We start from the raw sequence: 23,567 nt of genomic DNA on the forward strand, positions 1-23,567 counted from the left end.
AACCCACTAACCAACAATACATCTTAGCATTGCGGGTCTAGCCTCTTAACCGCCAAACATCCTTTACTATAAATTTCTCGTTTTAACCATTAAATAAAATCTAAGACCTAGACACCGGGAATCGAACCCACTAAACCAACAATACATCTTAGCATTGCGGGTCTAGTCTCTTAACCGCCTAACATACTTTACTATAAATTTCTCGTTTTAACCATTAAATAAAATCTAAGACCTAGACACCGGGAATCGAACCCACTAAACCAACAATACATCTTAGCATTGCGGGTCTAGTCTCTTAACCGCCTAACATACTTTTTACTATAAATTTCTCATATTAACCATTAAATAAAATCCAAGGCCTAGACACCGGGAATCGAACCCATTAAACCAACAATACATCTTGGCATTGCGGGTCTAGTCTCTTAACCGCCAAACATACTTTACTATAAATTTCTCATATTAACCATTAAAATCCAAGGCCTAGACACCGGGAATCGAACCCATTAAACCAACAATACATCTTGGCATTGCGGGTCTAGTCTCTTAACCGCCTAACATACTTTACTATAAATTTCTCATATTAACCATAAAATAAAATCCAAGGCCTAGATACCGAGTATCGAACCCACTAACCAACAATACATCTTAGCATTCCGGGTCTAGCCTCTTAACCGCCAAACATACTTTACTATAAATTTCTCATATTAACCATTAAAATCCAAGGCCTAGACACCGGGAATCGAACCCATTAAACCAACAATACATCTTGGCATTGCGGGTCTAGTCTCTTAACCGCCTAACTTACTTTACTATAAATTTCTCGTTTTAACCATTAAATAAAATCTAAGACCTAGACACCGGGAATCGAACCCACTAAACCAACAATACATCTTAGCATTGCGGGTCTAGTCTCTTAACCGCCTAACATACTTTACTATAAATTTCTCGTTTTAACCATTAAATAAAATCTTAAGACCTAGACACCGGGAATCGAACCCACTAAACCAACAATACATCTTAGCATTGCGGGTCTAGTCTCTTAACCGCCTAGCATACTTTACTGAAAATTTCTTATATTAACCATCAAATAAAATCGAAGGCCTAGACCAGGCTTTCTCTGTCTAGAAGCTTCTTACCAATGATGCGACACACTGTAACGAGACAACGATAGTCCAAAGCCCAGCTGGGCACTGATAGAAAAAAAAAGAAAAGAAAAAAGAAACTCCTCCGGGCGCACAATATGCGATGTTGACGCGCCTTAAGTTGAAAAAAAATACAGCGAAAGTCGTGTGAGTGTCCATGTCAGATTTTTTGAATTCAGAAAGAGGAAGGAAATATTTTTAAAAAATGTCAATTGTACGCGAACTGTGCTCTTACTCATGAGATACTAGGTATGGGAATGCGGAAAAGTTTCTCAGCTGGTTGGGAAATGGCTTTTCCTTCCTCAAGATACAGTAAGTTTAATTTTCTTTTATTACAATGTATTGTTACAGCGAAGCGTGATTCTAGTACTAAGATAATGGCTACATATTGTCTGAAGTTGGTGTGCTTTGCTTCCCTCTGTAAGTCTGTACGTTCGTACGAGTATACGCTGCTATTCAGGAAACTGCTTTATTCTCCCTTTCTAAGTCATTCACACTTCCTTCCTGCTCCTCTATTCCTAGAACTGAGTTCCACGGGAATTATATTCTCCTACAACTCGCACGATTTTTTACTTTTAGCTACATTTAAATGCGCTCCACTTTAAAGTAATATATCTGCCCCACCACTTCTTTATTCTCACTCTCTCTTTTTCTCTTTCAACCGGAAGTGCCCGTAATTGAGTCTTCGTGAAAAATGTTTTTTTTTTTCTCCAGTTCAAGTTAATGTTCTTTATCACCAATCTTAAAATCTTAAAATACGGAAAATTCTATTCAATAAGGAGGCTTGGCATGATGAATGATTTTATCGGTGTACGTGTATTTATTGCGAGAATGTTGCTATGAATGTTAGATTTAGGCTTTTAATCCGGGATTTGAAAGAAATTTATAAAAGTATTTCAACCCCCCCCCCCCTTAGGTTTAAATTCATTTAGGATTAGGTCACTTTTAGTGTGCAGGAACATTTGTTAAAAGTACTGCACTCTCGAGTTAGATTCTACGAAATAGCCTCCGTAGGATAGACTATATACATAATCTAGATTAAGTCGTTGTTACTTATGTTATATATATATATATATACTCCTTAACAAAAACTTACAGTTTTAAAAGTTAAGTATAAGGGTTGATTAAACGCCAAAAGGTACACAAATCAGCAGTTCCCAACATTTCATTAATACTTCATTGATATAATTTAAGTAATTTTACTGCATTAACTTTTCCTTCACATTTTTTAGAATTTATTAGATGTCACAGACCCTTATGCTGGCCATTTTCGTCTACAAAATATTTACTCAAGTAGCACACCATTTAACTTAGATTGACTGTAATATCTATTTATCTATAATAATCAAACTATTAATCACAGGTGAAAAAGAAAACGTTATAAAAAATATAAAAAAAATAAGAGGCTAAAAAATTCATAAACTTTTTTTACATCAATGATTTTATGCATTTATTTTTATTTTTAAATAAAAATCATTGGTTTAAGTTCATTCTTCGATTAAAGTAATTGTTATTTTATGTTGTAGTCAAACGTTTGTAATAATAAGTAATAAATAATCTGGCTTTATCGCAAATAATATAGTTTTCTTCAATTACATTCTCAATCTAGGTGTTCTTCCCACAATGTTATATATATGTAATATAAAATAAAGAAAATAAAGATATGCATATTTTTAGGACAGCTAATTATTCCAGTATTTTACCATAAGTAAAATTAGGGGGACTAAATTAAATTACAATTGAGAAATGAGTAAATATTGTTGAATAATCTACTTGTTATTAAATGTATGTTATTTGTGCTCACGAATATTTCGGTAAGACGAATTTAAGACTGAAATATTGTTTTGAATCCTCCGTGATTGAAATTTAAAAAGTGGCCGACTCTAACTTTGTTTTTTTCTACTTTAACATGCATGTATATGTGACTACTCAGAATAATTCATCACTCATTTTATCATAATTATAATAAAAAAAATATTATGAATGAACTGGCCAGCATAAGGGTCTGTGACATCTAATAAATTCTAAAAAATGTGAAGGAAAAGTTAATGCAGTAAAATTACTTAAATTATATCAATGAAGTATTAATGAAATGTTGGGAACTGCTGATTTGTGTACCTTTTGGCGTTTAATCAACCCTTATACTTAACTTTTAAAACTGTAAGTTTTTGTTAAGGAGATTTTTGTACCTTTTGGATAGATTTTCCTTTTTGTCTATTTGCAAAGTTACGTCTGCTTTACAGATTTTTTAAAATTTGGAATAAGCTATTCTATCATTATAACCTGATAAGGTGTTAAATCGGAACCGTAACTACCACTGGAGAGATCTTTTTAAAGAATGATTATAGTTGCGGTCCCCAAACCATCCTCAATAACCATTTTTTTGAGAAAGCGTTTTGAATAAAATAGGAAGGTATTTGTACGTAAATAGCAAAATTAAACTGCGATTTCAGTACTTCCTTTTAAGAGGAGCAAGAAAAATAAACTGCGATTACAGTACTTCTCCCTAAAAGGCAAAGATTTTGAATCGAACGACAATTCATTCATAATGTAAATAGGTTCACCCATTGATAATTTTAACGATTGCAGTACTTCCTCTTAGTAGGTGTAAGAGCATGATGGCACATCACAGCCACGTAGAGGAGCTTTAATTACTGCTTCGTGCTAAATTTTATCAAAATCGGACTAAGCGTTATAGAAATATTGGTAATAATAGATTTAGAAAGGGCTTTACTTGGGTGGGGCAAACTCCCCTCCTTATAAGGCACAGCGTCGAGACTTTTAAAGTACAAATCTGTACAAAATTTCGATTCGAATGACACTTCATTCATGAAAATCGGTTCACGCCTCGATAATTTGAAATGATTGCTATACTTCCTCTTAACAAGTGTAAGAGCAGATCGTCGCTTTAATGTTAGGTAGGGGAGCCCTAACCCTATCATCCTACCAAATTTTATCAAAATCGGGCCAAGATTTACAGAGTAATTAGTAATAATAATTTTGGAGGGGGCCTTACATAAAGGGGGCTAACTCCTCTCCCATTCGATGTACAGGGCCGAGACCCCTAAAAGGCACATCTACATAAAATTCCGAATCGAATGACACCTCATTCATGAAAATCGGTTCACGCGTTTAGGCGCTACGTTGTTTACAAAAAAGGTAACAAGAACAACAACAACAACAAGAAGAAGAAGAAGAAGAAGAAGAACAAGAACAAGAACATTTTTTGAAAAAGCCGTTTTTGCTCATTTTCGGCAACTTTTTTCTCGAAACCTATTAGATCTGGGTGGTTGCAAAAAAATTACAGTTATAAAGGAGGATTTGCCCTATATTATAAAGAAAATTTGGGAATTTTATCTTTTATAGAAAAATAGAAAAAAATTGTCAAAGTTGGGTGTTTTTCAACGTTACGCTTTTTCGTGCAGTTTTTGATGGTCAACCCTTATACGAGGGGGTACCCAAAAAAAACCGGAATTATTTTTTAAAAGCTATTTATTTACAAATTTTTTACAGAACAACCTTATCCCCTTCAAAATACTCTCCATTACAACTAATACATTTGTCCCACCGGTGCTTCCACTGTTCGAAACATTTTTTGTAGTCATCTTTAGAAATGGCTGACAGCTCCTTCTTCGTTTTTTTCTTGACCTCTTCAATGTTGTCAAATCGGTGACCTTTCATGCCCTTTTTCATGCGTGGAAATAAGAAAAAGTCGCACGGAGCCAGGTCAGGCGAGTAAGGTGCGTGGGGCAGCAGAACCATGCCATTTTTAGCCAAAAACTGTGTAACAGAGGTGGCTGTGTGTGCAGGTGCATTGTCGTAGTGGAAGAACCAGTCTCCTGTTTGCCACAAATCGGGTCTTTTTTGGCGAACACTATTGCGCAATCTTTTCAAAACTTCCAAATACAAGGTTTGATTGACGGTCTGACCTGGGGGGACAAACTCTGAATGGACTACGCCTTTGGCATCAAAAAAGCAAATCAGCATTGTTTTGATTAAAACTGTCCGGTAGGACAGTTGTATAAGGGTTGATCGTCAAAAACTGCACGAAAAAGCGTAACGTTGAAAAACACCCAACTTTGACAATTTTTTTCTCTTTTTCTATAAAAGATAAAATTCCCAAATTTTCTTTAAAATATAGGGCAAACCCTCCTTTATAGCTGTAATTTTTTTGCAACCACCCAGATCTAATAGGTTTCGAGAAAAAAGTTGCTGAAAATGAGCAAAAACGGCTTTTTCAAAAAATGTTCTTGTTCTTGTTCTTGTTGTTGTTGTTGTTGTTGTTCTTCTTCTTCTTGTTACCTTTTTTGTAAACAACGTAGCGCCTAAACGCGTGAACCGATTTTCATGAATGAGGTGTCATTCGATTCGGAATTTTATGTAGATGTGCCTTTTGAGGGTCTCGATCCTGTACATCGAATGGGAGAGGAGTTAGCCCCCTTTATGTAAGGCCCCCTCCAAAATTATTATTACTAATTACTCTGTAAATCTTAGCCCGATTTTGATAAAATTTGGTAGGATGATAGGGTTAGGGCTCCCCTACGTAACATTAAAGCGGCAATCAGCTCTTACACTTGTTAAGGGGAAGTATAGGAATCGTTTCAAATTATCGACACGTGAACCGATTTTCATGAATGAAATGTCATTCGAATCGAAATTTTGTACAGATTTGCACTATAAAGGTCTCGACGCCGTGCCTCATAAGGAGGGGAGTTTGCCCCACCCAAATAAGGCCCTTTCTAAAACTATTATTACCAATATTTCTATAACGCTTAGTCCGATTTTGATAAAATTCAGCTCGAATAAGTGGTTAAAGCTCCTCTACATTGCTGATGCTCTTGCACCTACTAAGAGGAAGTACTGCAATCGTTTAAATTATCAATGAGTGAACCGATTTAAATCAATGAATTGTCGTTCGATTAAAAAATCTTTGCCTCTTTGCCTAGAAGTACTGCAATCGCAGTTTATTTTTCTTACTCCTCTTAAAAGGAAGTAATGAAATCGCAGTTTAATTTTGCTATTTACGCACAAATACCTTCCTATTTTATTCAAAACGCTTTTTCAAAAAAAGTTGTTACTGAGGATGGTTTGGGGGACCTTAACGATAATCATTCTTTAAAAAGATCTCTCTAGTGGTAGTTACGGTTCCGACTTACCATCTTATCAGGTTATAATGATAGAATTGCTTATTCCAAATTTAAAAAATTCTGTAAAGCAGATATGTAACTTTGTAAAATAGACAAAAAGGAAAATCTATCCAAAAGGTACAAAAATCTCTTTAACAAAAACTTACAGTTTAAAATGTTAAGTATAAGGGTTGATTAAACGCCAAAAGGTACACAAATCAGCAAGCACCCAACATTTCATTAATTCTTCATTAATATTTAAGTAATTTTACTGCATTAATTTTCATTAATATTTTTTAGAATTTATTAGATGTCACAGACCCTTATGCTGGCCACTTCATTTATATTTTTTTGTTATAATTATGATAAATCACACATATGTACATGCATGTTAAAGTAGAAAAAGACAAAGTTAGAGTAGGCTACTGTCTTGAATTCGACTTACCGAAATATTCGTGAGCACAAATAACACACAGTTAATAACAAGTAGATTATTCAACAACAATTATTGATTTCTCAATTGTAATTTAATTTAGTCCCCCTAATTTTACTTATAGTAAAATACTGGAATAATTAGCTGTGCTAAAAATATACATATCTTATTTACTTTATATTACATATTACATTTTTTTTTATAAAAAAAAGTTTTGAATTTTTTAGCCTCATAATTTTTTTTTATTTTTTATAACGTTTTTCTTTTTAACCTGTATTTAATAGTTTGATTATTATAAATAACTAGATATTACAGTCAATCTACAGTGCTACTTGAACAAATATTTTGTAGACGAAAATGGCCAGCATAAGGGTCTGTGACATCTAATAAATTCTAAAAAATATTAATGAAAATTAATGCAGTAAAATTACTTAAATATTAATGAAGAATTAATGAAATGTTGGGTGCTTGCTGATTTGTGTACCTTTTGGCGTTTAATCAACCCTTATACTTAACATTTTAAACTGTAAGTTTTTGTTAAAGAGTGTTTGACTTGACTTGACGACATTTTTTTGGTCGGGGTGAAGATGACGTCTTCCATTGGCTCGACTGTTGCTTTGTTTCTGGGTCATAACCATAGCACCATGACTCATCACCAGTAATGACCTTTGACAGAAAGTCTGGATCAGTTTCAAGCTGTTGTTTCAAAGCACGACATGTTTCAACTCGATGTTCTTTTTGATTGTCAGTCAGAACTCGAGGAACAAACTTGGCAGCAACCCTTTTCATCCCCAAATATTCCGTTAAAATTCGCTGAACCGAGCTCCAAGATAACCCACTACTCTCTGACAGTTGATCAATTGTCTGTCGACGGTCTGTGAACACCAGCTCTCGAATTTTTTCAACATTTTCGTCGATTCGGGCAGTTGATGGACGTCCAGAACGAGGTTTGTCATCAATCGACATGTCGCCATTTTTAAACCGAGTAAACCACTCGTATACTTGAGTTTTTCCCATAGCGTCATCTTTGTAAGCTGTTTTCAACATTAAAACACTTTCAGCAGCATTTTTGCCGAGTAGAAAACAAAATTTCAGAGCTGCACGTTGTTCACTTAAACTTGCCATCATAAAAAACGAAAAAAGAACAAAACAGCGCTGGTAAAAACAATCACTGCAGATGAACAGAACAAGCCAGGCAGACAACACAGGCAGGACTGAACTGGCAAGGAATTGCGCTATACACGTCTAGCGGTAGAAATGCGTACTACATAAGCTCCATGCGCGGCAACGCAATTCCGGTTATTTTTGGGTACCCCCTCGTACAACTGTCCTACCGGACAGTTTTAATATTATTATGTCTTACACACATATTTATTAATAGTTTAAGCAAAACCCAAAGTACTTTTAATTGCTTGAATTTTGGAAAAACGTCAGCTTGTGGAAAATAAGGCGATGGTACAATCGGCCAAATCGTATTCCCTTCTCGTCGGCTACCGATGACGTAAGAGGGGAGCGTGGCCTGCTTCCGTTAGCCTAGGCTCCACCCTGCCTTGCTAAGGTAGAAGATATGAGTGTGGCAGCCCTTCGATAGGCCAATAGGGTACCATCCCAGCTCTAGTGGCCTTTGTATGAGAAAAGAGAAAATGAGTAGTAGGCGCTAATGGCCTACACAGACGTCGATGCACCGGAAATAAAAAATAAGGAGGCGTCATTTCCGGTGGACCGATTTTGATCAAAACATCGTGTTTTGCATCCAAAATTTTATTTTTGCCCCAAACGATTGGATTTGTTGGTCGATACGTGTTTAGTTATCATGATAAGTTCGTGTTAAATGGACTAAATGCTATATCGATTGGGAGAATCGATATATTTACTTGTAGTATACAATTTAACTAAATATACAATAAAAAAAAAAAAATTAAAATTAAACATCCTAAGAGATAAAAACGTAATTAGTTGACTATAATGGAGATATATAACGAGCCGGTACAAGGAGAGGAGTGGGGGAAGATAATTCAGTTTAGCGTCATCTCATGGCTGGTGTAATACGTTACTACTAAGTTTAATGTACTCTACTCACAGTATGTAATTTGATCAGTTGTAATGTGTAATTTTTAACGGGGCACTTTGGCGTTTACAATTTTTTATTTTTTTTATTTTTACTTTCACTTATTGCGTAAAGAGAGTATTATTGCGATTTTGTCAGTGTGAGTATAATCCCCGGAAGTTGAAACTTTATACGTTAGATTACGATCAAATTCCACAACCGGAAGTGCAACAATACTCTGAATATTTGAGTCTACTTTTTTTTCTTTTTTTTTTGGCGATCTTGTAAATTCCGCCGATTTTTCTGTAAAGTTCACATTGTGGAGAGGGGGGGCCACATTTGAACAGAATTTACACTTTTCTGTAACACAGAGTGCACCAGAATCGTATTATTGAACCTTTTTATTTTGTTTTCTACAACTTTCAAGTCTTCTTATTAACAGATCTATATCAATAAACAGTTGGTACTTTACAATACATATCTATATTTTTTTTCAATTTAAACATTTTTGTGTCAAATGTTAATATCTGCCCCCACTGGTGGGGTAGCTTTGAACACAATATAAAATAGAAAGAAATGATATTACTTTACTCTGAATCTACCTTCTATCAGTTATTTCTCTCTCGACTACTACAATTACTTTCTCTTTTAAACCACTCTGAAATCTTGTTCAAAGGTTCTGAGAATGACTCAGTTCGGGGATGTTGTACTCCCAAAGTGGTGATGGGTTTAGAGAAGTTTGAACAAAATATTCGGGTTTGTTGCGCATCTTAATGTAGTAGGTTTGGACCACTTTCCCCTTCTCTGCGATTAAACGTCACAAACTTGCAGAGGTCGGTAGGGCGGCACATTTTTAAACTGGTGATGGTGAAATGTGGTGCCCCTCTCCTTCCATACAAGAAAATATAATATCCAACACTTTTTGCTGGCAAGCCAATAGATTTTTTGTAAATACTAGGTTTTTAAAAATACGAATTCCAAATGTTAAATATGGACTAACAAATACTTTACACCTTGTCCATTACAAATCTTCACAATAGGTACCACTTCCGAAAGCTGCAACACAAATTTTTACTTCCACCTTACAAAATATAACCATTCCTCAATTCTGGGACTTTACCAAACCATGCAAACAATGAAGGGAAACTCGTGTCAATTATACAACAGGTCTACCACCAAAATATGGAGAAAATTACCAATCTTAAATGTTTTAAAAATATTTGGCGAGAAATTAAAACTGTTCAAAGGTGCCCCCCTCTCCACTACCTATTGTGCTCGCATTAATCTATAACTAGTAACATTTGATCCCTAGACAATTCGATTAAGCTCACTTCTAGGATAAGGGGGCTAGGCTTCCCCTTACTGAAGTGCCATTTCACTGAGTTCTAACTAAATATGAAGCCCTTAATAAGTAAATGTCTTAGACACGCAAGGCTAATATGTATTGTGGTACTGGGTTCGATTCCCGGTGTCTAGGCCTTGGATTATATTTAATGGTTAATATGAGAAATTTATAGTAAAGTATGTTAGGCGGTTAAGAGACTAGACCCGCAATGCTAAAATGTATTGTTGGTTTAGTGGGTTCGATTCCCCTGTATTAGGCCTTGGATTTTATTTAATGGTTAATAAAAGAAATTTACAGTAAAGTATGTTTACTAGTCGCCTTCGTCGACGACACCTAATTGGTAGTTGGACGTTAAGCCCCGCCTGAAAAAATAGGCGATTACTTTACTTTACTAAGTAAATGTCTTTCCAAAATTATATTAATTATATTCATTAAGATTTAATGAAAATCGATTTTCCAGAAATGTGTAAAACCCTGAACGATTTTTTCTTTTTTCTTTAATTTTTACATCCGTAATTTTACGTATTCAGTCAGAAATCATTCGCATTTATTTTGGAATTCTTTTCATGAACATTGATTATGGATTAGGTGTCACATAATTTTTGATTTCAGTAATATTTAATAAAAATTCCAAGTCGGAAAAATGAGAATTGTCGTGTGAGAAGCAGTATTTTTTTTGTGTGTATAATTGGGATTTTGCTTTGGATTTGTGGCATTGATTAATGGACAAGAATGAGATGATAGTCCACCCCCCCCCCCCGGCATGACAATGTTTGATGTGCGGATATTGTGGGTACAGACTGCCAGAGAGAGATCGAGCTGTCCGCCCCATCCTGGCGGGCCAGTCAGCTTCCTGGTTACTACGACGAGTCTACGGTTTGGACACCCAGCCAGCCAGCCAGGTGGTTGATAAAGTATGATGGGTCGCCGCTACATGGACAGCGAGAAAATGGTGGCATTAACATAGCCGCGTGACTGCGGCCGGAAATGGTAGCGAGAGAGAGAGAGAGAGAGAGTGGTTTGTGGCTGGCACAGGAAGTATGTGTAGCCCACATACCCTCATCTTGTCAACCATCCCCCCAAAGTTTCGATTTCATTAATCAAGTCTCTACTGTGACCAACGCCTCCATAGATCTCTCGATACTTTAATACATGCGCTCCTGTTTTTTTTAAACATCTAATTAATTCTGTTTAAATCGATTGATTTATCCATTCAAATCGATATTTATCGATGCTCTAAATGCGCAGCAATATTTATTTATTTTTACTCACACTTTAATGCAGTAGTTTTTTTTTTTACAAAAAATAAACTTTATGTTAGCATGTTTCTTATTATGCCAATTCATGTTCAGTGCATGCGTTGAAAACCTAAACTTTATTGTGAAAATACAATAGTAATAAAGAATTTCATTTTCATATTAAATAAGAATGACGTGTATAAACATGTTAAAGATTAGCATGTATCGTATACAGGGTGAACCAGTAACTAATGTCCATAGGCCTATTGTGTGTAGTACAACATCTAAAGTGGAGTTCAATGACGTATTGGACAACTTCATATTTTCCACTGTTCTTGAGTGACGTCACTTTACATTTTTTCCTTAAAATCATTACTTTTTTCCAATAAAAATTTAATTACTCAGAAAGTTTTAGTCCGAATTCGATTCTGGATGACATGGTTAGAAAGACAGAGATAAATTTTCTAAAAATTGACACTATTTCGAAGCATTCTCCAAACAGCCTCAATCTTCCTCCTGGATACTGGAAAAATAAAAAAGTAATCGAAATTTTTTAAGAAAACTCATTAGGCCCTTACGTGATCATTATCAGACCTAGGTGCTGGCACTTTTCTTCCCTTCTTATTATTATTATCATTATTAATATTATTATTATTTGGGCGCAACGGTAGCCGAGCAGGTTAAGAGGCGAGACCTGCAAAGCTAATGTGCATTGTGGTACTGGGTTCGATTCTCGGTCTAGGCCTTGAATTTTATTTAATGGTTAATATGACAAATTTAAAGTAAAGTATGTTTGCTAGTCGCCTCTGTCCATGGCACCTAATTGGTAGTTGGACGTTAAGCCCCGCCTGAAAAAATAGGCAATTACTACTACTGTTATTTTTATTTTATTTTTTATTTTTTGGCGCATCAACAGCTGAGGTTATTAGCGCCCGGAGCTTTTTCCAGCGCACTGCCGGCCTCCGGACAGCGTTCTCTTGGTCCATCACCGGACAGTGAGCTGTAAGAAGCTCCTAGGAAGAGAAAATCTAAGAGGTGCTGGATTCGAACCCGGGACCTCCGCGTGGGAGTCCAGTACGCTAACCTCATAGCTAATCCCTTCCCTTATTATTATTATTATTATTATTATTTGTATTCAATTTGAAGAAATTTGTGAGATTTGTAATTAAGAGAAAGCTTTGAAGCAGAAAGGCCAAAAGAGCGGGCCTTTAGAAAGCGTAAAACTTCCAAAAAAAAATGAAAGACTGATGATGCAAGAATATGTGAAGAAGAGGATATTTATCTTTGGCTCAAGATAAAGAGAGTAGAAGTAGAGAAAATTAGGAGATAAAATAATAGGTTTAAAAGTAGTTGTGTTTCATGATTATGTAGCTAATTGATAATGTGGTAGTATTTTAAGGGGTCTGAGGAGGTGATAATGATAACCAAAGCTTCCGCTAGAGTGTGTGTGTGTGTGTGTGCTTCCCTCTTAATCAAGTTTATCAAACTTTAAGTTAGTTTATCATTACCTCTTCTACGGTTATGTTGTGAGTGCAGGTTATTTAATCCTAAAAAAAAAAGGCTTCTGAATGATTTGTAGGTATAGAACAAAACTTTTATGATATATAATCATCCTGATTCCTTGATTTATCATATTAGCTAACTTAATCAAGATAATGATTGATATTGTAGTGACACTAGGGTTCTAAGTAAGGGCTTGGTAAGTAATTACTCGGTGTAAATAGAAATAAAGATCAAATTATTAATTAAATAATTGTCAACATGAAATAGGTGCAATGTTAGCCGAGCGGTTAAGAGACTAGACCCGCAATGCTAAGATGTATTGTTGGTTTAGTGGGTTCGATTCCCAGTGTGTAGGCCTTGGATTTTATTTAATGGTTAATATGAGAAATTTATAGTAAAGTATGTTAGGCAGTTAAGAGACTAGACCCGCAATGCTTAGATGTATTGTTGGTTTAGTGGGTTCGATCCCCCAGTCTAGGCCTTGGATTTTATTTAATAGTTAATAAAAGAAATTTACAGTAAAGTATGTTTGCTAGTCGCCTCCGTCCACGACACCTAATTGGTAGTTGGACGTTAAGCCTGCCTGAAAAAATAGGCGATTACTTACTTACTTACTTACGTAAATGGTAAAGATTTTTTTTGAGTTTAGAATCTGCTGTGACGCACTTAACTCGAGTACGTTTGGAAAACCACGTTGCTTTTTTTTGTTTTTTTAAAATAAATTGAGAGAAAATATAATTAGCTTTACTACGCATAAATTTATTTTTACTTTGTGCTTACTTAAGTAAGTTCTAGAAATAAGAAAGAATAGATAAATTTGAAAAGAATAGAAAATACAGACAAGTTTAAACATGTCAGTCTTGCATGTACTAACACGCTCTGCTGTGGCGTTGAAATGAAACAGAAAAATTTGCCTCTCACGGTTTGCTTATTTTAAAGTTATGTAAATATTTGAGAATTGATGATTCTGGAGAGAACTGTGCGTACAAGAGAGAGAGAAAGAGCGCGCATTGTTCATTGTGATGAATGAGCGGTTATCGTTACTAACGAACTGATGAGCAAAAAAGCAGACACAGGCGATTTGCTTTAACACACAGCATAATGGATATAATACAATGATCATTACGAGAGAAAAATTTTGTTCAATAATTTGATATTTCCGGTTGTCTATTTCCGTAAATGTTCCCTCACTTGATGGGGTTATAATTATCTTGGAAGTTCTGCTTAACTTTCTATATATATAAACCCAGATGTAGGTACAACCTATCCGAATGGGTCAAAACTATAAATATATACCTCGCCAAGGTTGAAATACTGTACACGGTAACCAGGCAACCGGAAGCCACCTACCTTTTCTCTCTATTAACTGTGACGAAATTGCTCAGTTAGAGCTGACGTCACTTGGGTGAACTTGATCTCGAAAAAAAATAGTGAATCCATCTGATCTAATTAAATCATTTTTTTTTTTGTTGCCACTAAACGGAAGGGTAAGTATTGCGATGGTTACAAAATTTCCACCGGAAATACATCTTTTAAAGTTTCTTGATTCCATTTTGCGCTACACTTTCTCTCTGTTGATGGATGAAAATACGAAATCGATCACAGGGATACAATTAACGTACTAAGACTGGATATAATCGAAAGTGAACCAAATTAAATAAAATTATTGGTGTCATTTTTGATAAAAACAGCCGGAAACTAAAACTTTAGGTCAGCTGATTTCCTTTTACTTTGAGAATGTAATTCTTGTTATTATAAGTTAAGGTGGTAAGAAAGTACCATGTACTAAAATGGCACGTTAGAGAGAAGCCTGATTCCCTGGTTCTCACTCCCCGGAAATCCAGTTTTTTCTGGAATAATGTTTCCAGTTACGCTTTTTTTTCTAGAATAGAATAATAGATGGGACAGGACCTATGCCCCACGGCACCCCAGCCACAGAAGACTTATTGTGCCAGCCCCTTCTTAGTTCTAGTAGGCGAACCCTCTCCTCCTAAAGAGGTTGAGGACTTTCCCTACAAGTTTCTTTTGGCGCTACAATCTCCTTCGGCCTCAGCGTTTCAAAGGTTTCATAGCGCAAACGCTCGATTGCAACGCCAATCGAACAGCAGGTGAGAAGCCGCGTTTCCTCTTCTTCCTGACACAATCTGCACACAACGGCTCCGAGCTGATAAGCCCGCACCTTGCGCAGATGCTTCTTAAACCTACCTATGCCTCCCGTGAATAGGCCTCTAATCAGAGTAATGCTGATTTCTGGCCCAAACACAGGTTCACCTGATTCCCTGGTTCTCACTCTACAGAAATCCAGTTTTTCTGGAATAATTTTTCCAGTTACACTTTTTTTGAACAGTTACAAGTATTTTTTTTTATTATTATTAAAATGAATTAAGATGAAGCCAAATATAACATCATTTAGTAAAAAGTCGTAAGAATTGAAGGTAAACTGTGAGGATTATCTGTGATCTTGTGTCGAGATTTCTTTTCAGTTTCAGACTTGAGAACATGATTATTGTGTTCCTCATTTTGTGCATTAGAATCAGCAGTTGGGTTCACTTGAAGGTTGCTAGGTTTTAAATTCGGAAAACTAGTGGTAGTGGGGAAGTTTTTCCTTATTTCTTTGTGTGTATGTGTGCGATTATGTGAAAAGCCGCATTAGGAATGTAGACTAGCATTATTAGACCCCCGCCCCGTAGTGGTGTATATATATTTGAGTTATAGTTAGTGGGAGGCGGAGGTGTTGGCAAAAAAGTTTAAGGGGCACACCATGTCCCCCAGATGAAGAAGAAGAAGAACAAGAAGAAGACATGTACTCTAAGGGGTGGGCCTTGGAACACCCCCCCCCCCCAAGATAACACAGCTCGTGTGAAGGATAGATGTGCTGCACACGAAATGAACGGGAGTCTGGAGGTGTGTTATTGACTTGGGTTTCCATGGAGACCACACCGCCTCCACCACCGCAGCCTTCGCCGTGTTTGTTGTGCCCTGCTGCGCGTCTTCATCTTCTTCTCGTGTCTTCCTTTCCCTTTCCCCCCCCGCTCCTCGCACACTGGTAAAACCTACTACTACAACTTGTTGTATATATGTGTTGGGGAGCCAGCTGTACACTAAAGGAAGGAGATAGAGATAGAGCGCTTACTTCCTTAATTTACTACCATCTCGTACTGTGTCTGTAGATCTGCGAGTACCATGTAAGCCAGTGTGGTACAATAATGTTGCTGATGTCTGCGCGTGTAACATCTAATCTAGAGAGTTCACCTAGCCCCGGTCTGAACCTAGGGGAACACTCAAAGTCCTTAGTCAGTCAGTATTCCAAGTCGGTACTTTAATACTTAGTACTGCCAATGATGCTGATGACTTTGGTCTATTTGCTTGATAAAGATCCTTCACCCAATTTTCTCCTTTATCACACTGACCAAAAGAAAAGTTTTAGTTTTCCCTCTCTCAAAGCTTTCTTAGTTTCATACTGATACATTTGTTGCTGATAGAGTGTCGGACGCCAGGCTTATCAGCCGCTTTGAGAAGGCACTAAGGGATATCAGCCCTTCTGAGAGACACAAAGAGTTTTGTAGAAGCAACATAGAAATAAAGAATAAAGTCTACTTCCTACAGACTTCCAGAAATTCTACTTCTTAAAGGAAGCGAAGGGAAATTAAAGGAACATGCTTTACAGTGCAGAAGATCGTTTATCTTCTGTAGCTTCCTGTATGTTTCTCAACAGGTCATCGGAAAACTTCTTTTTTGTTTTTATAGCCACGCAGGATGCCCCTTATCTAGGTGAATGTCCTCAGAAAATGGATTGGGGACCCCGGGCCAGAAACAGACAAAAAAGTTCAGTAGTTATTACTCGATTGAACTTTAAAAGTTCTTGGTCAAAAAAAAAAGGGTCACATGGGCCTATGGACCTAAAGTTAAAACTTATTTTCCAAAATTGAAGTTATAAAATTTATAATTAAGCGCAACTACGTAATAACTAATCAGGTGTCGCGGACGGAGGCGACTAGCATACAGTATGTTTCTATAAAGTTTTATAACTTTAAAGTTATAATTACAAAGAACTATAAATTTCTCATATAAAACATTAAATAAAATCCAAAGCCTAGACACCGGGGGAATCGAACCCATTAAAGCAACAATACATCCTAGAATTGCGGGTCTAGTCTCTTAACCGCCTACATACTTTACTATAAATTTCTCATATTAACCATTAAATAAAATCCAAGGCCTAGACCGGGAATCGATCCCACTAAACCAACAATACATCTTAGCATTGAGGGTCTAGTCTCTCTTAACTGCTCGGCTATCATGGCGCCTTAATCGTAAGTAGAATTAAATATTATTCCAAAATATACTAGTTGAAAGTATTGGAACATTCACTAACAGGTAGTCGTGTGAGTAGTCAAGAGCAGTTTTTTTTTTTTTTGTTAAACTCATTTATATTTAAACATATTCATTGTTTACACTATACGAGCGCGGAAATGTATCTAGAACAACAGTACCCGGGGGGTACTACAGACTCGCAGTCACACAAACTGTCAGCTGTTACATTTTGGGCAAACCATAATCAACTTATGTGAGAACGGAGTGCATAATCACAGACATACAGAAATATGTAATAATTGTGTTTGGGTTACGAAGGATGGTGACATGATGGTTGGATGCTGAAGAGAGCATTTCCGCTTTTTCTCTTTCCACTGGGGGGGGGGGGGAAACAAAACCTGGAGCACACATTAAAGTTTTCCTGAATAGCCACCCTCACCCCACCCCACCACCGGCTGGTGGTGCGTTATTGGTCCGAGTAGAGTTGGCTGCCGTGGGGGGGGGGGATATTAAACCCTATGTGTCGCCCACCCCCCATTCTAACCACCATCTTTTTTTTTTGGTCCCCGGTCATGCCCTACCTCACAAACTTCATCATCATCCCCCTTTTGCAGGGTGGCCCCCCCTCCCCACAAACAACCAACACGAACACGGACTAAATTCTGTACAGTCTGCACAGCACACAGAATACAAGTATCTCTCTGTCCTGTTAGCGAGGCCATATGTTACAGTGGAGATTTGACGAGTTTGAACATAACCTCAAACTCACTGCCGCCTTCAACTGTGCGGGGGGTGCGGGGTTGGCCGTACCCGGGGGCAGTAAATAAAAATAAAATTTTACTTCTCTCTCGCTCTCTCTCTTTTACATTCAAAGTTGCCGGTTGGTTGGATCGAACTAGTGTCTTCCTGTACCCAGTTGTAATTTAGTCCCTAAACTGTAAACTTCATGAATATTTATTAAATCATCAAAAAAAAAAAATTATTTTCAATTTACTAAAAATTTAATTTTGGGATTAACTTTAAAAAATTCATAGTTTTTTTATTTTATTTTATTTTCTCTTGTGGTGATTTCTCTTCGGTGAGGGGGGGAAAAACTTTTTCAAATGTGGCGAAGAATTGTAAAAGAGAAAATAATGGTAAGCTATATTCTAAATATTTTATTATTTAAAATAATAAAGCTTAAACACCATCTTTATTTAAGGAAAACGTTCTCTTGAGAGGGGGGCTTTATTACAAAACGTAAAGCCCCCCCCCCCTGTCTTATTCAGATTTTCTTTCTTATGTAGAGTTTTGCACCGGAAGTATTCGAATTTTTGGGATACCATGAGTTAGAATTTTCCCTTCAAAAAACTTCAATTAATGGCTCTTCCGGAAGTCGTGAGTTGGCTAGGCTATGCCTCTGATGTGGGGGGAATCGAACTCACTCAACCAACAATACATCTTAGCATTGCGGGTCTAGTCTCTCTTAACCGCCTAACATACTTTACTATAAATTTCTCATATTAACCATTAAATAAAATACAAGGCATAGACCAGGGGAATCGAACCCACTAAACCAACAATACATCTTAGCATTGCGGGTCTAGTCTCTCTTAACCGCTCGGCTATCGTGGCTCCTAACTGTGGACCTTACCACTTTTTCTTTTTTTTAAAAAAACAATTTAACCACGTTTCCTCTTCCCCTCGCACACTCCTGGCTCTAAAGTTGCTCTTCTGAAATGCCATTGTCGGCTCTGAAAAGAGTCTGGAATTCGACTCACTTTAGGAGAACACAGAACATAGATAGAAACTTCCGTTTTCCCCTCCCAATCGGTCGCTTTTCCGCTATAAATATTTATATTCTAGCTAGACAATACCATCCCTATATTAAGACAATTTTAGTAAATACCTCCCAAAAAAAAGTATTAAATAAATACTAAAATATTAAATTGAATTGGACAGCTCTTTAATATTACAAGCGAAATTTTGCTTCCGTAATTTCGAGTTAATGGAGTAAATTATACAAGGAGCAGGTGATCTCCTGGCACGCACAACAGCACCCTGTCAGCTTCTAAATTAAATAACCTAATTACTCAAAACATAACTAATTACCTATATCACTCAGACTAATTGGTATTACCCTTAAATATTTAATCTTGTACTTAGGTATTAAAAAATAAATTATCTCTTATTTTTTAAATTTTCTTAAATTTTGGGGAATTTTTACTAATTATACATGCATTGACGTATATTACTTGCTATTTTCCGGTGCATGTATTTAAATTTAAAGTCATTATTGATTAATTAAGCAATACGGTACAGGCAGAGGTATTCCAGATAAAAGCGAACTTCTGTGATCATTAGCTCTGCTCCTGAAAATATCCAGCATCTATGGAGCAAAGTATTAATCTCCAGGGCACCATTTCCAGCCTTCCATATTTAATTTCGCTGGAAATTAGTTTGCTTATATTGTTGTTCAGCAATAGGGCCAAGAGTTTTGGTTCAAAAACGTTTTTCTTTTTCTTTTTTTTTTAAATTCGCAGCTTTTCTATCTCTCTAAATTTCCCTAGGGGATGCTTTTTTCTTTCCTTTTTGTTTCATCAGAGAAAAGTAATTTTCATTTACAAATACTACGTTGTGATGAATCATTTTCTGCTAAAAATAATGTTACGTACAAAATAATGTTGATTTATTTACACATGTGCAACATGAAATCATCATTTTCAACATGAAAATCTGAAAAGAATTGCAGAAAAACAATATTTTTGCTAGTGTTACTTTTGCCTTATAGGTCTCTAGTAAGTACTCAAAGGGTTAAGCTTACTGGGGGATATCAGTAAATACTTGTTAGGTAGATGGAGGCGCCACGGTTAGAGACTAGACCCGCAATGCTAAGATGTATTGTTGGTTTAGTGGGTTCGATTCCCTGTGTCTAAACCTTGGATTTTATTTAATGGTTAATATGAGAAATTTATAGTAAAGTATGTTTGCTAGTCGCCTCCGTCCACGACACCTAATTTGGTAGTTGGACGTTTACTTTACTTGTAAGGTAGATAGTAGTTAAGATCATTTTCTAAAAATCACTTTTTCGGACTCAAGAGGTTGATATTTCCGGATAAAAACACCGAGATATCAAAAATTTGCCCATACTACGGGAACCGAATATCCCCCGTTTTAGGCACACATCCCATTTAATAGCTTAACTTTATCCCAGTATCCATCCAGAGAAAAAGTACTTAGATATAATCCAGTTTAGAGCTGTGTGTGCCATGGAAATAAAACCAAAGCACAGTGGAGTTTTCCTTGAGTTTCCATGGTAACCAGTATAATTAGGTTGGTTAGAAAATGGAAAATCAGTACTGATGTTTTCCCATCAGTTTTGCCCTACCCCGCGCCAGTCTGGGATACCGCTCTCATAATTTTCATCTTCCATCCTTCTTCTTAATCCCAGTTTTGATTACGTCTATCTGGGGATCCGTTGATGTGCCCCAGAAAGGTGTTCCTCCTTCTTCGAAGAAAGGAGGGAGGCTGAGAGAGCAGCAGTGGAAAGCTGCTGAGTTTTACTAGGTGGTGAAAGTTTTGTGGTAATGGGAGGACGGGGAATATTGATGGAAAATGAGGTCCAAGAGTTTTTCCCGAATTGATTACCTCTATGAAAAGCTGCGAGCTTCATTTTCATTTTTTTTCACGCTTTTCCCTAAACCCTCAGTTGATTAGAAAAAACAAACAAAAAATTTAGATGTTATCTTCTTGTTTTTAAAGATTCAAAATCTTCTATCTCTTTGTTTTAGTCAAATCATCTAGCGATTTTTTTCGAAATGTCTGTACTCTGATTTAATCAAAAGTACAGTGTCGCGAGTCGTGCACTAAATTAAAAGAAAATCTGGTATGAAAACATAGAAGACTTTACTCGCACTAATTATTTGGGAAACTAATTTCATTATATTCTAGATGAATACAAAACTATTGATATTATCTATTAATTCTAAAGTTAACTAGATGTTAAGTTATTTTATTAACAATTCGGCCAGTCATAAATCACAAACAGGCAAGTAAACTGATAGTTACACTTCCTACCGCCTAACTGCGCCACGTTTTCGAAAAAAAACTGTTAAAACAATTCAGTAAAGCGATACTTCCGGTCTAAAAGATTTTCGACCAAAAACTTATTACAGCATCCTCTGGTGGTGGTAGCGGTAAGCCAAATTTTCAAGCTCCAACATCTTCCTGATTTTGTTTTTTTTAAATTACGGTGACACTTGCTGCACTCGTAGACCAATTTGCAAAAAAAAAAAATACTACTTTTTTCGTTCTCAGTGGACCTAAAAATCGATATGATAGTCGATATGATCGACTATCGATATGATAATCATTCTACTAAAAGATGATGTATTAGTTCGTCCTAGGCTAAGCTTAGACTTAAATGATCACCTTTTTTTTTTTTTGTTTGTTGCAGACTGGCGGGGTCGAGATGACCTGGGTGATCAACGACCACACCGCTGCGGGCGCTGGTCAACTCTCCGTCTCCAAGGGACAGCAGGTAGGTGTTACTTGAAAGTATAACAGTTCTCAGTAATAATTACTTAAGTTTCCCTTAAGGGAAGATCCGAACTGATGATCTTCAATGCTGGTATATGACGTCACATCAAAAGCTCTTGCTTTTAACGACTCAAAATGGTATAGAAAAGTTTTCGCAAACTTCGTAATGACCCTGAACAAAGAGGCATTACGGTTTCGCGTATTGTAAGGACCAGAGGCATGTGGGCCCTGGAAAGTAATGGGAAAACCATCATCATCAATGGGCCCAGGACCGTCTTTAGGGTTAGGCGAGATGGTATTCTCGCGGGTTTAAGAAGAAGTGATGAAAAAGGTCCGCGGAAACACATTATGGACCATCCTTCCTGTTCTGAAAGGGAGTTTCTTTAGGGTACTCAAGACAAAGATTGATTTTGTAAACCGTCAGGATTTTACTCATTGTTAGATTTTTGAAGAGGAAATGAAGAATACTTGAATAAATACTTGTGGTGCTGGTAAAGCAGCCAACCAGAGTTTCTAGTGGTAGCTTCACAATTTTCAGTTTATTTACTAATTGTAGAAACCTTTTGCACCAGGTGGAAGTTGTAGAAACAGTTGCCGGAAGTCCAGAATGGTGTCTAGTCCGGATGCCAAGCTCTGGACTTGATCCTCCACCAGAAGGATTGGTACCGTTGGCAGTTCTAAAACAACCACCTACTTCCTCAACGCCTAGGATACATGAATTGGGTAAGTCGATTTGGAATTAGTTTAACATATGCATGATCATTTTAATCTTTTGAATGGACTACGTCGATGTTTGGTCAACCCTATTATACAAGTACTTTTTTTTTTTTAGGCAGCTTTACGTCCAAATTAGGTGTCTTGGACGGAGGAGACTAGCAAACCTTTACTATAAATTTCTCATACTAACTATTAAATAAAATCCAAGGCCTAGACCTGGGGAATCGAATCTACTAAACCAACAATTCATCTTAGCATTGCGGGTCTAGTCTCTTAACCGCCTAACATACTTTACTATAAATTTCTCATATTAACCATTAAATAAAATCCAAGGCCTAGACACGGGGAATCGAACCCACTAAACCAACAATACATCTTAGCATTGCGGGTCTAGTCTCTTAACCGCCTAACATACTTTACTATAAATTTCTCATATTAACCATTAAATAAAATACAAGGTCTAGACCGGGGAAATCGAACCCACTAAACCAACAATACATCTTAGCATTGCGGGTCTAGTCTCTTAACCGCCTAACATACTTTACTATAAATTTCTCATATTAACCATTAAATAAAATCCAAGGCCTAGACACGGGGAATCGAACCCACTAAACCAACAATACATCTTAGCTTTGAGAGAGCTTCTTTTTTTTTTTTTTTGCAAGTACAAACATTAACTTTATTGATGTTTTAATATCGATGGGAGTATAGGGCATTAGAGAGAATTGTTTTTTTAAAAAAAATTTACAAGAGTTCATCAACCCTTTGACCCAAAAGCTCTCACGGTGTCAGCCTTCTCTTATTTTTGTTTAAAATTTGTTTAATTTGGTGCCTTCATGTTGTATTCTCATTGATTCTATCGTATTTTCTCATCTTTTTTGTTTACTTTATGTGAGTGGATGTCCTACACCGTTCATTGAGTGCCCCAGTGCCTTGATATCAAGTACTTTTCGCGAAACTGAAAATGTCCCACTTAAAAAAACCACCCTTCATAACCATTACACCAACACCTATTAAGAAACTAGTGTCCAAAAAAAAAAAAAAAAAATCGTAATCTCATAATTAGCTGTTAAAGGAAGTCGTTATACATAATGACAAACGTTCATCCTTCCCACTAAACGAATCGAACCCACTAAACCAACCCATCTTAGCATTGCGGGTCTAGTCTGTTAACCGTCTAACAT

At 36.5% G+C, this 23,567-nt stretch overlaps 1 protein-coding gene across 7 annotated transcripts in view; it reads left to right on the forward strand.

Annotated features, from left to right (window-relative positions):
* The window catches only part of trio (trio Rho guanine nucleotide exchange factor), a 570,361-nt gene that overhangs the window by 436,850 nt on the left and 109,944 nt on the right, over positions 1-23,567 (forward strand). For all 7 annotated transcript variants that reach the window (XM_074117039.1, XM_074117041.1, XM_074117040.1 and 4 more), the window contains 2 exons: positions 21,584-21,667; positions 22,239-22,389. In XM_074117039.1, coding sequence (XP_073973140.1) covers positions 21,584-21,667; positions 22,239-22,389 — 235 coding nt within the window. The remainder of the gene's footprint in view (positions 1-21,583; positions 21,668-22,238; positions 22,390-23,567) is intronic.

This window comes from Rhodnius prolixus, unplaced genomic scaffold (assembly GCF_049639745.1).
Source record: "Rhodnius prolixus isolate KJV_2025 unplaced genomic scaffold, Rpr scaffold_2, whole genome shotgun sequence".
In the NCBI taxonomy this organism is placed as follows: domain Eukaryota; kingdom Metazoa; phylum Arthropoda; class Insecta; order Hemiptera; family Reduviidae; genus Rhodnius; species Rhodnius prolixus.